The 15,542-nt window shown below is 51.0% G+C and overlaps 1 protein-coding gene across 8 annotated transcripts in view; it reads right to left on the reverse strand.

Annotated features, from left to right (window-relative positions):
* Nucleotides 1-15,542, reverse strand: part of FRMD4A (FERM domain containing 4A) — a 362,715-nt gene that overhangs the window by 18,482 nt on the left and 328,691 nt on the right. For all 8 annotated transcript variants that reach the window (XM_048062551.2, XM_048062552.2, XM_048062549.2 and 5 more), the window contains exons 14-15: nucleotides 10,240-10,381; nucleotides 1,676-1,809 (exon numbers count right to left, since the gene is read on the reverse strand). In XM_048062551.2, the coding sequence (XP_047918508.1) occupies nucleotides 1,676-1,809; nucleotides 10,240-10,381 (276 nt within the window). The remainder of the gene's footprint in view (nucleotides 1-1,675; nucleotides 1,810-10,239; nucleotides 10,382-15,542) is intronic.

Below are 15,542 nucleotides of genomic sequence, written 5' to 3' on the forward strand. Positions count from 1 at the left end.
CTTTATCCGCTGGTTCACCTCCTCCCTCTGTTTTGGCCATTTCCGTGCCAAAGCACCACGGGAAGAAACGCCTCCCAGCTGCAGGCTGCTGATGGACGAGCTGTAGGGTTGCAAGACTGGGTCAGATCCCAAGTGCCCATCGGCTGCCTCTCTCGGCTCATCCACGGAAAGCAGCAACACTTTCTAACAGCTCTTCAGGTGCTGACGGATGGGCTCTGGCCAGCCCTGCCACAGCACGTTAAGGAGATATCGCTCCTTCCTGCTGGCCCTGTGCCCCAGCAGGGAGCTTTGGCCCAGGCTGTGGTTGTGTTGCTCAGCATCTGAGGCTGCACCGTGGATGGGGCTGGGGTTAGAAGGCACGGGGCTGCGAATTCCTATTACTGAGTGGAACAACCAAATCTTCCCCCCTGTGCACGCTGCTGCATGGCATCAGCCCCAGGCAGCGTTACCTTGGGGTGGTAAATGACTACAGACCTCGTCCAGCAGCCCCCCAAAACATGTCACTGCTTCCTGCGGGTGATCTTAGCTCTGCGCTCAAGGGGCTTATGAGACTGGATCTCCTCCTCCTGACCTGGATCAGCACAAGTTGGCTGAAAGGATTGCTCGTGGTGAGTAAGGGAGAGGAACTGGGAGCTACAAAGATTCCTGCTGAATTTCTTTGTTACGAGGTGTTCTCCAGCTTATTCTTGAGGCACTAAAACTACAGACTGAAGTACAACGAGAGCTGAATCAGTGACCTATTTCCCCCATTTTTGTCAGAGGCAAGATACACATCAAATATTAATCAACAGCTCAGAGATCTCGGTGCCGCTGTCTGCAGCCAGCTTCCCGTAGTGTTCGACATCACCACGTGTTGTTAAATTCAGATTTGCAGGCCTGGTGAACACAGGAGGGTTGCTGAATGACCCGAGTGTATGCTGCTGCTGACTTGTGTCTCTACACACAACTGCAGCAGGCTTTTGATTTCCCAAAACAGAAAACCAGTCTGCAAAGTGGCCTCCTGTGTACTCCCGGAACGAAGAGGCAGGTGAGTGGGATGGTTATGGGATGAGCGCTGGAGCCTGTCCCCACCCAGCACTCCAGGATGACCACAGTGGTCCCTTTTTACATGGTCTGCCTTTCCTCTCCAGCAGTGCCAGGGCTTACCTGAAGAATCTGCATGGAGAAGGGAATCTATGAGAGATGAGAGAAGGGAATCATGGAGCAGAAAAGACCTCACATGCTGTACAACAGTATGCTGGGAGAAGAAAAGCACATAAAGTCCAGCCCGCTCCATGAGGAAAGCGCAAGAGCAGGTATTTTTTTTTTTTAATAATGCAGTCAAAAGTATTTGAGGAGTGATTAGCAGTGCACAGAACAGCCTTCTTATGCTGTTTAGGTAGCATATTGCCACCAAAGCCAGCAAGAAGCCTGTCTGAATGCATCTTAAACACATCTTCAAACAGCAGACGGGGCTGCTCAGCACCCTACAGCCCCAGACCAACCGGGTAGCCATGGGGTTCGCTCTGGAGGGCAATGCCCCGTGGTATTGCAATCCAGATTTGAAACAGCTGGACCTTGCTGAAGCTTTTGGACAACGGCTTTTGGAAGAGGAATTGCTTCTTCTGCCTCCACACCACCTCCAAACAAAAAGCATGCAAGCAGTGTTGGGAGCTATAAAATACGCATTGCCTACCGCTTCTCGGAGACACAGTTTCTTTAGCTCTTCCAAGCGCTGGCGCAGCGTCTCTTCCAAAGCCTCCTGCCTGGATTTCAGGGCGGCCAGCATGTCTTTCTTGGCAGACTGAGAGCTGTCTGACTCTTGGGAACCTGTCAATAAACAATGATTTCACTAGGGCAGCTGACAGCAGCACACACATCTGGAGCGCCTGTAATTTTACCAAAGCCTTGGATGCACCCCTTCCAAAAAGAAATCGGGCTGTGACATGAAGCAGGTGTTATGGAGTCGTGTTTGTTTACGGCAGATTCTTAATGCTTAAGTTAACAGAGACCGGACAGCGGGGCACACAAAGACGCTTGTTATCAGCACGCAGGAAAATAGAAACAACAACATTATTCATGCAGAGATCCTAAAAAAAAAAAAGAGACATACCGTTCCCATGGAAGTTCCCAATAACAGTACATTATACAAAGCCCTGGAGATGAGTTATTGGGAAAGTGAGCCTAGGAGAAGCCATTTGACAATGCAGACCGCTTCTTTAAGGACTGCAATTATCCTAGTAGCAAACACTGAATTCAATCCACTTAAAGTGTCTGCTTTATGGAAAAAAGAAAGTAATGGGATATAGCAAGTTTCCTGTAAGATGCACGCTAAGCTGTAAAACAAAACCAAAACAACAACAACCCGCCGGTCCTTCCAGGAGAGCAGCTGCCTCTTGTGAAGAGGTAGGTCAAGATATTTAGACTGGGGGTGCCGATGGCTTGACTTTTCAAGTGGCAATTACCCAGCGACTTCCACCAAAGAAAGCCTGTGCAAACCGCCTGGTACGAATCCAGAATTAAGCCAGGCTGTCGCTCAGATGTCATGACAGCACTCGTAACATCAGTTCTTCAGGGGAACTTATTAATGGGATTCCTGATTCCTTTTTTTTTTTTTTTTTTTTTTGTGGGTGGTGGTGATGCATCAGTTGCTATCCAAGTTCCTGCACCTCAAAGAGGAAATTTCGGTTGCATACACTTCTGAGTCCGCACCTTGAGCAGCTGCTCCTTACGATGTGCCTAAGCATTCGCCCTCTTTAACGCATCTCTGGGCTTGGGCACGAGTTTATGGTGAGCTCGTGAATTTGCCTGAATGAGCTGAGCGCACCCTTTTGGCACAGAGAAAGGATATGAAGATTATGGGCACGCTGAGAGAGGAAAAGCAGCCTCAGGAAGGGGCAAATACCATCTCCACAGGCTTCTCACTCATACCACTGGCATTTGTTCGGCTACAGCTGGGCTGAACTGACACAGCCGCTGTGGTTAAGAGGTTGTTGTTGCCTCAGCAGAAGTGTCCAGGTGACCTGAGGTATCTGGGATGTCTTCCGTGGGGTGGCAGACATGACACAAGACCCCGTGAGACCCATCCTCTTTGGGACTGCTAGTGGGACACTCTAACCCACCCACAATGGCACAAGACACCTATGTTTAGACAGCTGGATGGCCATCTGAGTGCTCTGCACAACTTCTTGTGGGGGGTATTTGTGCCCGCAGAGAAGCCTTTGACTCAATAATGCTTCAAGAGGCTTTCTCCTGGTCCTCAGCGGGTCCTCAGTGCCAGCAGCTGGTGCCTTTGGGGCTGTCCCCTGCCTTTCGAGAGCAATGATACAGAAAAAGCAGTCTTTTATTAACTGCAGGAGTCAGACACAAAAGGATGCTACATCGAGGTTTGGGTGTACTTGTAGGGTGGGAGTCGGGGGGACTTCTAGATATATTTGCAGCTTGGTTTCTTAGCGTACAGTGACGATGCTCAGCACAAGCTGGTTGAAAATGCTGTTGCCATTTCAGAGCGCTGGAAGGAAACTAGAAACAATTCTTTGCTTTGGCAGCAGACCAGGGTGAAATTTGTGCTTTCGGCTTCGTCCTTCATTGCTACTACTCCGGCAAACTGCTAAAGCTAAATCGACAGAGGATGAAGGCAGCCTGTGCCACGAACCAGCTCTGCGTTGGCCCAGGGGGAGCAAAGGCTCTCCCTGGTCTCTTCCACCACCATTTTCTGCAGTTTTCATGCAGGAAAACAGCTGGCACCTATTCTGCAAAGTGCTGCCCCCCTTTGTTACACCATTTATTGGTCTGTCCTGGAGCAGGGGAGGTGGAAAAAGGGTCTCCAAACATCAGCCAGTTTGAACATCATCAAGCAAAGAAGGACAAACTCATAGTACCGTGCCTGTTCACTGCTGTAGTCGCCCCCGTTTCATTTGGGTTTGTTTGCACTCACAGAGCAATAAAACTAAACCCTGCGAACACATCTGCACTGCAGGAACTTCCCGGGATCTTCTGGAGGAGCCGTGTATTTACACTGGCAGGGAAAGCCCTCCCTAGCATTTAGTGCTTCTTAATGGTAACCCTGGTGAGCAGTTACTAGTGAAAGCTGAACGGCTCGATTTCTTTCCTTAATTGCCAACAATCTGCTGAGCCCTGGCAAAAAGCTGCTCATGATTCCAGCAGATGTTTCAACCTTTTTAATTTATTTTTTTTTTCTTTCAGGACAACTTTAATGATCTACTCTTTCCTTTCAACTGCTCTTCCTTTTTCCTTCCTCTCCCTGCTCCCTACCTCCACGCCGGCCTCCGATTTATTTTTAAAAGCTGTTCATTTTTTTTCTGGTTGCCACAGCAGCTACAAAGATGCCGAGACGTTTAAAAACATGTGAACAGTCGAAACCCTGCCCAGACGCCTGTGCTGATTCGGGGCGTGCTGACAAGAAGGAAACCAGCAGCTTCTGGCTGAGCTGGTACGGCCCCAAACGGAGCACAGGCAGCTCAAGGCATTTGCCCCAGCTGTGCTGACCCTGCACGAGAACCGTGCTGGTCTCGCCCCTGCTGCAGTCGGGGGCAATGCCCACTGAGTGAACGTTTTGCCATTTTTACCTCCACTCCCTGAAAGCAAAGGATCTGGGGGAGATCTGGAAGTGCACTGTTATGTCCTGAGTTAAGCAGTGGGATTACTGCTGAAACCAGTCGGCCTCTCCTTCTTGGCATTAACGAAGCACTTCAAATTAAGCTATTTCAGGCGTGTCTTCGTAACACAAAGTCTTCTAGAGCAGTGAAGGTTTAAAGACCAGGGCACGGCATGCTCAAAGATCATGCCTTGTGATGATAAACTGTGAGCTTGACCGTACCTGACTTGGGTGATGTCTTGGGCAAACTGTAGCACTTAATTCTTCAAAATTCCTAAAGAGAAGGCTTGGCTTGGGGTTTCTGTCCAGGAAAGCTGAACTGTTTTGGGGTGTATTATTAGATTTTTATGGGTCGGATTCTCTGCTTGTTCTGACAGGTGAAAAGCAGACTTGATCAGTCAAGAGAATCACACCAGAGCGAGAGGCTTGTTAAAATCGCAGAGAACAGTGCTCTGTACTGCTGGGGTGCCTGCAGCTGCCATTAGAAGCTCTTTATTTATAAAAATGTATTAATCCAGCCTCGAGCAAGGCTGTGACCACAGACCCACTTCTAAATCCCGTGGTAACTGACCCAAAAATGTCAGAACAAATCAAAAGACCACAAAAAAACAACCGAAGAAATAATCAAAGACCAGCACAAACCAATCCAACCGAGCAGCTACTACTGTAAATCAGGCCTATTAAATACGATGCTCACTGAGTCCCAGCTGCCCTGCGCCTCCCAAAGGGGAACATCAGCTGAGAAAAATCAGTTCTGAAGGATGAGCCCTAATGTAAGGAACTCCTACTGCAACAGAAATGGTTGATCGGGAGGCTTGCTCAGTTATTTTAGCTGCCACCATTAGGGCTAGCTCCTAATGGAGTAATCCAGAGAAACGTGGCTGAAATACGTAATTTCCCTGGGTGACTTTTGAAGCTCTCTGTGAATATTATTATTCAGCCTCATTTCCACTCGCTGTGTAAAGATTTATCAAATCCTGCATTTCAACACGCTTCTGCAGAACCATTTGATGTCCCTAAAAGAGAAAGGGCTGAGAAAACACGCTAGGTAGGAAGCACCGGTCCCTCTCTTTGACAGGCACCAGGAACCTGCTGAATCGGGCCCCGTTTTTATAGCTGCTGGTGGTGGTTTCATTTCAAAGCCAAGGAAATTGTACATGCTCTTCCTGCCTCAGCACACAGGACAGGACACAGGTCTTGGTGACCCGAGCACCCACGTAATTCCCTGTTTGTTTGTGGATGAGCTATGCATCTTCTGATACCCACTTGGCCTCTCTGGGTGACTTCTTCTACCAATGTTCAGGAGAACATGAGCTGTGGAACAGGGAGAACGTGGTCCTCCCTGCTCAACTCACGCACAACTCACAGCTGAGCTTCTTCACCAGTGCCAGCGGGCTGGTTTCAGACCCCTCCGACGCTGGCGATGTTGGGTCTCTTGACCAATACTTGACCAATACTACCAATACAAGTCTTGACCAATACTGGTGATGTCTTGGTGACATCGCCGGGGACATGAAGCGAGTCATACACTCAACAAATCTCACCAAGGCGATGCCCTGTGCCTGTCCAGGTCTACAAGGGTTCCTGGGTAAGAAGTGCCTGCTCCAAGACAAGCTTTGCTGTAAAGCTTGTCGAAGGGAAGGAGACCAGCAACACGAGCCACAGGTTTGTACAGCAGAGCCCTACTAGTGACTCACTTTTGGTCCCCATTTTCTCCACCTCCTGCAGCACAGTGGAAGAGGGATAAGTGAGAATGATGCAAATGAACAGGGAGGATAGATGGGATGCCGAAGGGCAGAAATTGCTGAGGCTCGGTGCTAGTATCTGTGAGAGGAGAGGAGCTGCAACAAGGTGGCTGAGCAGCAGCGAAGGAGGAGCATCCAGCTCTTCTCTTTCTTATTTTGTGTCTCCTGCTGCAGTAAAAACACATCTAAATGTGACAAACCTTTCGCGCTACATCCTGCTGCCGGCTCCAGCTTGCTGGCATCGCATCCAGGTCCCCGCAGAAAGCTGTCCCTGGAGCAGGGAGTGGAGTCTCCCCGCTCTGCTCCGTGCCAGAGCCCGGGCTGACTCACGGCACCAGGATGTCAGCACGTAGCAGCCAGCAACCTCGGCCGGCCGCTCGCTCTCGGCTCTGCCAGACAAATAGGAAATCCTCCTCCGTGGCGCGCGGGGAGCCCAGCTGGCGCTGCTCCGCACAGGATGCGCTCAGACATCCTGCGGGCAGCTCGTCCTCGTGAGCTCGCGGGCCGTGCCGGGTGCTCTTCATCCGCTGCTGACGCTCAGCGGGGCGCACAGCTGGGAGCCAGCCCCGCCGGATGGAGGGGGGGAATTGGCTGGCCGGGTCCTGTCTGCACGCTCGTGGCATTTCCCAGTGTAAACAGGTCATTCATGGGAAACCTCTGCCGCTGCTGGAGGAGCAGGGCTCGAGGGGCCTCATCTGCAGAGCTAAAGCTGAGGTGGCTCCTCTGTGGCCTCTCTTCTGCCCAGTGGGATGGTTTGGGGTTCAGGACAACAATAGCCCAGCAGTAACGGGGCTCCTCGCTGGCTAGGATCGCTGTAAAGCTCATATGGCACAGACTGCTCTGAAGAAACAAAAATCCACCTGAGACCTCATTTGATTTCACTCCGATAATCATCTGCTGGGTTTGATCATGGTTCATGCCAGCAGAGCTTTTATCTGTAGGCAAATCTCGCCCCGTATATCCAGAAATGGCCCAGAAGATCCCTGAGCTACATCCCGGCAGCCCTCTGTTTTGGGCAGCCTCTGAAATTGAGTTGAAATTGAGTTGAAATTGAGTTGAAATGAGGACAGAAATTAAAAGGTGAGCTTGTAAGAAAGGAGCTTGGGGGCATCAGGGATCCGACTTACAACTGCAGCGGACACTGACTGAGATCGAGGGCCTGGGAAACACGGAGGAGCTTGGGCTTTGTCCCGAATTGCTGTGACCACACGAAGTCACTGTTCCAGCAGAAAGCTCCGCTTCCCCTCTGCTGTGTCCTGAGACTGTAAGTGACGTGGGGCAGTGACTGCAAAGCACCACACTGCAAGATTTTGGCCAGCAAACGTGACAGCTGTAAGCAAAACGCATTATTTCCTTGCAATCTTGCTGCAAACCCAGGGGAGACACGGCAGCTTTGGTGTGCTCCTCGTGGCAGTGACAGCCCCTCCACTGAGGAGGAGCAAGACGAAGGGAGGAAATGGCTCCGAGTAATTTCCAGGAGAAAAGGACAGAGAAGATCAGGGAAGTGGGGGTAGGAGCGACGGATTCAGCTCTGCCCTTGTGATTTCAAGTCACTCCGGGTATTTATAGCCTGGAAATCCACTGCGGCCACTTAATCATTTGCACTTATTCTCTCCAGCACACGGGCTGTGCCGCGATAACCCGTCATTGTTGTGGCTGGGCGCCGATAACGTCGGCACAATGGGAGGAAACACCAGTGCTGGGATGGAGCTGGTGATGGTGCCCACCGGGAGAAGCAGTGAATGCCCCTTCCCACCCACTGGGACAGGGCTGGGTCACCGCTGCCAGCCAGGCTTGAGGGAAGGGGCTCTTGGGGCAGAGGGATCTGGGTGACTATACAGAAGACATCCAGGGTCTCCTCTTCCTTGGTATCTGCTCTCCTCTGGCAGATGTCTTCTCTCTACATTTCCCTACCTCCAGAAGCGTGCTTCTAGCTCCAGAAGGCACAGAGGAGCTGCAAACCCTGCAGTGCTCCTTAACATTTTTGGAAAAGTCCTGTCCCCAAAGCTGGTAGGACCTAAAAGGCAGATCTGAATGCAGGAACCCAGAGGGAGCCATGCTCTCCTGGCCCACTGGCAGCACCTCAGCCCAAAGAGAGGTTCACAAAGTCCTCAGTAGGCATTGATGTAGGCTCATCCACCTAGGCAGGCCAGAAGAAATAACTCCTCTGGTCAGCGACCTCTGCACGGGTCTGGTCACTATCGCAATTCTGCTGAGTCCACAGACCCCATTTCCAGCCAGAATGGGTTTGAGCAGGGAGCAAAAAAAATACAGAAATAAAAGCTTGGGCAGGTGGCCGTTTGGGACTTCTGTCCACACAGCACGGATCAGGTGTTGGCCCTCCAAGAGCTTTTCTGGGCCTGACTTGCTGCTGGCTTTCACCTGGCTGCTGCTCTTGCCCAGCGTGCGAGCAGAAAGCAGGCCCCCACGAGCTTTGTAGGAAGGCTAAAAGTTAGTGTATGAACATGAAAACAGGATTACTACCGAGTAGCTTTCACAAACTTGGGAATGGTGCCCAGGAGGCCGAGATCTTGGAAAGACCTTTCGAACTTCCTCAGGGTACTTAGCGTTATTTACTTTCCTGCAGGAGAGCTGGAAAAAATGCCAAACAAAGAGCTCCAACAACCCGACACCGGGCCAGGAGCTGCTCGGCTACTGCATCGCTCCCGGAGTGATGGGAGGTACAGACGGTGGATTGTGTGCCCGAGTCGGGGGGACCTAAGGAGCAGAAAGGCATCTCTGTTTGCGGGCAGGGCAAGGAATTGCACAGCAGGCTGCTCCTGAGCTCAGGAAGCATTGCACATTTTAACCCCTTACTGGGCATTTTCCAGGCAGGAGAGGGTGGCTTTTAAGAGCCACGAAGGATACGGTGATGCAGAGTTGATCTACTGCAGCAGAGTGGGTTCAGTTTTAAAGCTCGTGCATTCTTACACAGACCTCTTCCTTGGCAAGCACGAGAAGGTTGTTCTCTGCTGTTACAGATCTCATCACAATCAATTCCCATAACTTGATGTAACACTTAACAGAGGGCATTTAATTGACTGGAACTACTAATTATACTGATACCTGCAACTTTGCCCTCCTGAAGAGCTCACCACTGAGCAGCTCCAAGCTCTCTGCAAATTACCAATCCTTACTTTTGCTCCTGGAGTGTTTTAGCACTTACACACCGCTTGACCTGTTCAGTCAAAGTCTCAAAGAAATAGACAAGCTCCTGACTCCCCTTCCCTGTTCCTTCTCTTCTGATGCTCTAGCTCTGTCCCTTCTCAACTTCTCTTGAGTTTCTTTCACAGGTTTTTTCCTCCTCATTCAGGAAGGTGCTCTAAGCCACTAAAAGAAACCTCTAGGTCCCTGGTGGGGAGCGGCAGGGCACAGCTCTTTTGTGATACCTGGAAAATTCCTGCAACAAAGAGGCAAGGCAGGTGTGTGCTCTGTGAAGAAGCCGCCCTGTTTTGATACTGCTGAGGGACATCACCAACTCCCAGCCTCAGTTTCCCTTGTCTGCTGCACTGGCTGACTGCTTCCCCACTGCTCTTCGGGGACCGCATCACGGACACATCTGCCTAGGGCAGCAAATGGCCTGGGATGAGCTGGGTGCCAAGGGGTGATCACAGCAGGGACTGTGAAGAGAGACCAGGTCACAGCGAGGAAGCGAGAGGCTGGAGGTGGCATCCTGGGGCCAAAGAGGAAAGGAGCAGCTGTAACGAGAGAGGGGGGAGGCTGTGGCCTGTGCTGGTCGGGGGGCAACATGCTGAGAGACGGACTGACACCTGGACAGACAGAAAGACTGAAAGGAAGTGACTTTCATTTCTGCAGTGCAGCTTCTGGCAGCTCCCCGTGATGTTACGGCCATGGCCCTTCCCACCACATTCTCTCGTTACAGGATGAAGGACCTACCTGATGACAGAAGGCTCCCGCTGCTGCCGCTGATGATTTTGCCTTTACTCCCCATGTTGGCCAGCTTTGAGGTCTTGAGCGTTCCAGTTTCGGTCAGGTCAATCGCAATCTCACTCAGGCTTCTTGCAGCATGAATCTTGGACTGGACAGGGACACAAGAGTTAGTAATTACCTAGCACTTCTTTAAAGCTCACAGAAGCAAGAAGTCATTTCACTGTGGCAGGAAACAGGCCTCCACAGCAAACTCGGATTATTTTACAAGAATAGAAGCAATCTGGCACTGCACTCACTGCTGCACTTTTTAGATTCTTAAGTGGGTGCAATTCTGGCATCGCTTGCTGTTGTTTGTTACTTTCTCTGCTTTGCCATGGATATTTTTCCCTCTTAAAGAAACTATGTATGGACTCACTGTGCTAGCACACACAATAAGAAACCTCCAGAAATGCTAACGTAATGAACTGCAAAGCCTGAAGGCTAAAGACCACCTCTAGCAACTGAATGAAGCCAGGAGGGGTCTTTCCAAATCTGCTATGAGCTCTGGACCAACACAACGTGAGGACGCGGCTTAAATGGGCTGTCATGAGCAGCTGGAAGAAAATATTGGCAGGAAAACATGTTCTGGTCATGGTCCAGACTAACGAGCAGCATGCAACGCACCTACTTTGGGGGACCTCTCCAGAGCAATAACATTATTCCAGTAAGAAAACAGCCAGCCCCAGCTCAGGAACTGGCCATGCTGGGACAAGGAGTCACCCACTGTACAGCACCAGATGTCAACAATCTAGGAACCTCCAGGGGAAAGTAAACCTATCTCAGGAGAAAAAAGACTTGATCCCGGTGGCACTGAGCGCAGAGGCCGGGTGCAGGGCTGGGCCCTCCCAGTCCTAGCGGCTGCCTTGCCTCTGCCATCCAAACCCCACTGTTAGTGGATTGCCCTCTATCTACGCTTCGTATCGCTGGCAGCATCTTGGGAGTGCTGAATAATAGACAAGAGGATCAAGCACGCTGATCACAGCTGATGGGGATGGCCCTTCAGTTACAGCCCTACAAGTACTGCGAGGATGAACTCTGCATATGGTGGAGACCTGGGTGGCCGTAAGAATTTTCCAGCCCTTTTTCTAACCAGTACAGCCTTTGGATCACCTTAAAATGGCAGCTGCTATATCAGAACAACCCCCAGAGCTCTCTAGTCCTGCATCCCATTTCCGACTGAGGTCATCTTCAAGCGCTTCAGAGAGAAATGTAAGGAAATTTTCATTAAGCCATTGTGGAATCATCTGTCCACATGAAAAAATCCCTCCTGCCTCTTCTGAAATAAGGACCGGCTTATGTTCTGAGCTCTGTTTTATGTGTTGGTTGGTGAATTCACTTCAGCTAACAAACCACGATAACAAGGAGGAAAATGAGTCAGGAAGAAGCTTGCTGTCCGTAACATGTTGTGTGTGCACACAAAGATGACTGCCTTTTCATCTCCCATCTGGAAATTGGCTTCTGAATCGCTGAACCTCCTGTGAGAGAGCTTGGAGTTCAGCCCGCTGCCCAAATCTTGCAAGCCTTGAGCTGCTGAGCTCCAATTAGCTTTGCCTCCCAGGGCCACGGACCTGGGATCTTCATTTCCCAGAACCCAGAAAGCTGTGGGCACGCCGTGCCAAGGCTGCACGTAAATTTTTGTTTGGGAGGGTGGTGAAGACCGAGTGTAAGATCACCAGAGCCTCTCTGTAAGATCACCATTCACCTCTGCAAAGCCAGAAGAGACTCTCAGCTCTACTCGTATGTGATGTGTTCCAGCACCAGCAAATCAGGAGCTGATGGACACCTACATATCAGGACGTGATCCGTTCCCACCGGAGCTAACATGAGATGGGAGCACAGGGAAAGCTGGCCGTGATGGGATTTTCGGCACTCTTTCACGTCCTCACAAAGCAGAGATCATTCTAACAAGAACTAAGGGTGAACCGAAGGCTGAATGCTCACCACGTGGAGCTTCACTCATGGCTCTGTTACTGATTTGCTGTGGGGCTTTGGGTAAGGCACTTAAGGTTAAGATCCCAGCCATCCTCTGCCTCTGTTTGCACATCAGTGAGACAATAAGGGAAGGAAAATGTCTCCCTGTTGCACACTGTATTTCCAAGATTAATTTAAGACTGCAAATGAAGACAGCACTGGGAGAGCCTCATACTGAAAGCACCCACAGAAGTACTATTATAATTTAATATTCCTGGGTATTTATAGGCTCTGCCATTACCGTTCAGAGGTACCCGAATGCCTCACAAGCTTATTTCCACAACAACCCTAAGAACAAGGGGTGTGCAGTCACTCATTTGAGTGCAAAGGCAGAGCTACCTGCCAAGATCTTGGAGCAGATCAGGCAGCCAGTACTGAGCATCCTAAACTAATGCTACAGCCAGACAAAAACCTCTCATTTCCAGCAACTCCTCCCCAGACTCAGCCCAGGGAGAAGGATAACATTCTTTTTGCTTCTGGATCTGAGGTTTCTGGTCAGAAATAGGATGCAACAAGGTTTGTGAAAAATGTTCTTCAAGCAGCTCGGGAAGGTTACGTTTAGGTGAAGAGGAAGGCCACTGCCTTTATCTAACAAGATTTCCTTCAGCCTGAGTTTCGATAAGGAGCCCCAGCGTGAACTGCTGTTTTGTTGCAATGGCAGATCTTTGGAGGCAACAAGTCTTCAGGCTGCTGCCACCCCAGTGATTTATTCCCCGCAGACGTATATATGCTGCATAACCCTACAGTTACGTAGGGTTATGTATACCTTGAATATCCCAGGAACAGCCATACCGGTCAAACCTAACTCAGGACACTGACTCTTTGCAGTGGATGTCTAGGAAAGGCTACAAACCCCACGTCTGTACAGACAGACCCTGTCCTCCCACTCTGTGAGGCCGTGGTTTTCCTGTACTTGTAGGGTAGTTACGGTGGGAAGCCATGTAGTTTATTTTCACTCACATCCAGACTACAAATTAGAGCACGCTCTGGCCCTACCTGTTTGACTAGGCACCAAGGAAAACGCTGAGTGAAGGCGACACGGCTGGGTGCTGCAGTCCTGGCCAGCACGCCAAGCCAGCAGTGGCAGTAAGAGTGCATTGTGGAAATGAAATTGTAGGGTAAGGCCAAAGCCTGGCATCCCTGCAGCCCGCACAGGGGAAAAGCAAACCAAAAGAGAGCACACGGGAGATCAGCAGGGCAGAAGTGAGCTTCCTCCACAGAGGGAGCGATGCGAACCTGCTGGTGGGGAAGGTGTTGGATCTGACTGCAGTTGTGCTAACAGACTCACAGAATTGTAGGGGTTGGAAGGGACCTCCAGAGATCATCGGGTCCAACCCCCCTGCCAAAGCAGGTTCCCTAGAGCAGGCTGCCCAGGTAGGCGTCCAGACGGGCCTTGAATGTCTCCAGAGAAGGAGACTCCACAGCCTCCCTGGGCAGCCTGTCCCAGGGCTCCGTCACCCTCACCATGAAGAAGTTCTTTCGCGTGTTGGGGCGGAACTGCCTGGGCTCCATTTTGTGGCCATTGCCCCTTGTCCTGTCCCCACAGACCACTGAAAAGAGGTTGGCCAAATCCCTCTGTCTCCCACACCTCAGGTATTTGTAAACATTGATGAGATCCCCTCTCAGTCTCTTCTCCAGGCTGAACAGACCCAGGTCTCTCAGCCTTTCCTCACAGGGAAGATGCTCCAGGCCCCGTATCATCTTTGTGGCCCTCCGCTGGACTCTTCCCAGGAGTTCCTTGTCTTTTTTGTACTGGGGAGCCCAGAACTGGACACAGTACTCCAGGTGAGGCCTGACCAGGGCAGAGTAGAGGGAGAGGATCACCTCCCTTGACCTGCTGGCCACGCTCCTTTTAATGCACGCCAGGATCCCGCTGGCCTTGTACGGTGCCCTGTACTAACCAGAGGGGATGGGGCATCTCCTGATGGGAAGGGGGTGAACTTTCCATGCTGCTCTATCCCTGCTGTGTGCTGACTCCAGCGGTGCCAATCACTGTCGGGTGGTCTCTTGGTGGTACTTGGACAGCCACTCGGCAGCAGCAGGAATCAGAGCCACAGCTCGTTTCATACAGGCCACCGAGCAGCAGCTAGAGAAAGGCCTGGGCTAGACTTCGTAGGACAGCACAATGGTGGAAAGCTAGATTACAGCCCATTAGCGCTCCCCTGGGCCCTGCAGTCCCTCTAGGCAAAAACACAACGTAAAGCACTTAGTGCAGACCTGCCAAGTCTCATTTAGGCAGAGGAGACTAGCTCATTCGTGAGTCATTTCAAAGCACGGGGCCAAACTGATCCCCAGTGCTGCTCTGACAGGGTCACGGGGTGAGGGAAAATCCCTCAGTGAGACGCAGGAGCGGACGGACATCAGGGACGAATTTATCCCTCCTGCTCGCAGTGATGGGGACTGGCTGCAGGTGTTTCAGCAGGATTTTTTGAAAGCCCAGGCCTATTTTCTGCCAGTTCATTCAGCCAGAGAGCCCTGCGCTTGGAGGAACGTGCTGCTGGGAATTTCCACAAAAGGAAACTTTTCGGGGCTTCTAGGGCAAACGTTTGATTGACTCGGTGCGGTCAGCAGAGCAAAGGCACGGCTTAAAGTCCTGCTGCATTTGTCTCACGCAGAAAGGAGAGCTGACAGGAGTTCTGCACGCTGACATGTTCGCTCAGAGGGCTGGGGATCTTTTCAGAGCCTGCGTTACACTTTGCATGGAGACACAGACAGAAATCAGCGGGGAGCGAGACGCTGGGAACTCGGCGAGCTGGCAGGAGTTCAATGTGGAGCGAGACCACGGGGAAGTCTGGGATCTCGCTTCCTTGCGAAAGGAGCAAAATGCATGCGAGCTGATTTTGTTTCATTTTAAAATCACGTGAATAGACTTTTCCAGCGGGGCTGTGCAGCAGGTCCAGATCCAACTGGTGCACAGTTATGTGAAGAGCTTGGAGTTCAAGCTTGCTTCATCGCCGTCTTATCTCCTGCCATCTAATCACTGGGGTGAAGGCTCAGCTGCAATGAGTTCCAGCAGGCTTTTTCTTCTCAGTTTATTTTTTTTTTTTTTGTCAAAACCACGTGAAATGCCAAGTTTGGACATAAAAGCAGGGGGTATCTAAGTTTTGCTTTGAAGCTGGGGATTCATCTGAAGCGGGGACTCTGATTTAAGGGGATGGGGACCCGCGTGACTTGAAACTCAAATGTTTGCCTGAGCTCTTGAGAGCTGAAACAAAGACATTTCACATCAGCCCCCCTCTAGAGCATGCTTTACTGGTTTTCAAAAGCGAAGTGCACACGGATACAGTGTCCTGAAGTGA

This window comes from Anser cygnoides, chromosome 1 (assembly GCF_040182565.1).
Source record: "Anser cygnoides isolate HZ-2024a breed goose chromosome 1, Taihu_goose_T2T_genome, whole genome shotgun sequence".
Taxonomy (NCBI): Eukaryota; Metazoa; Chordata; class Aves; order Anseriformes; family Anatidae; genus Anser; species Anser cygnoides.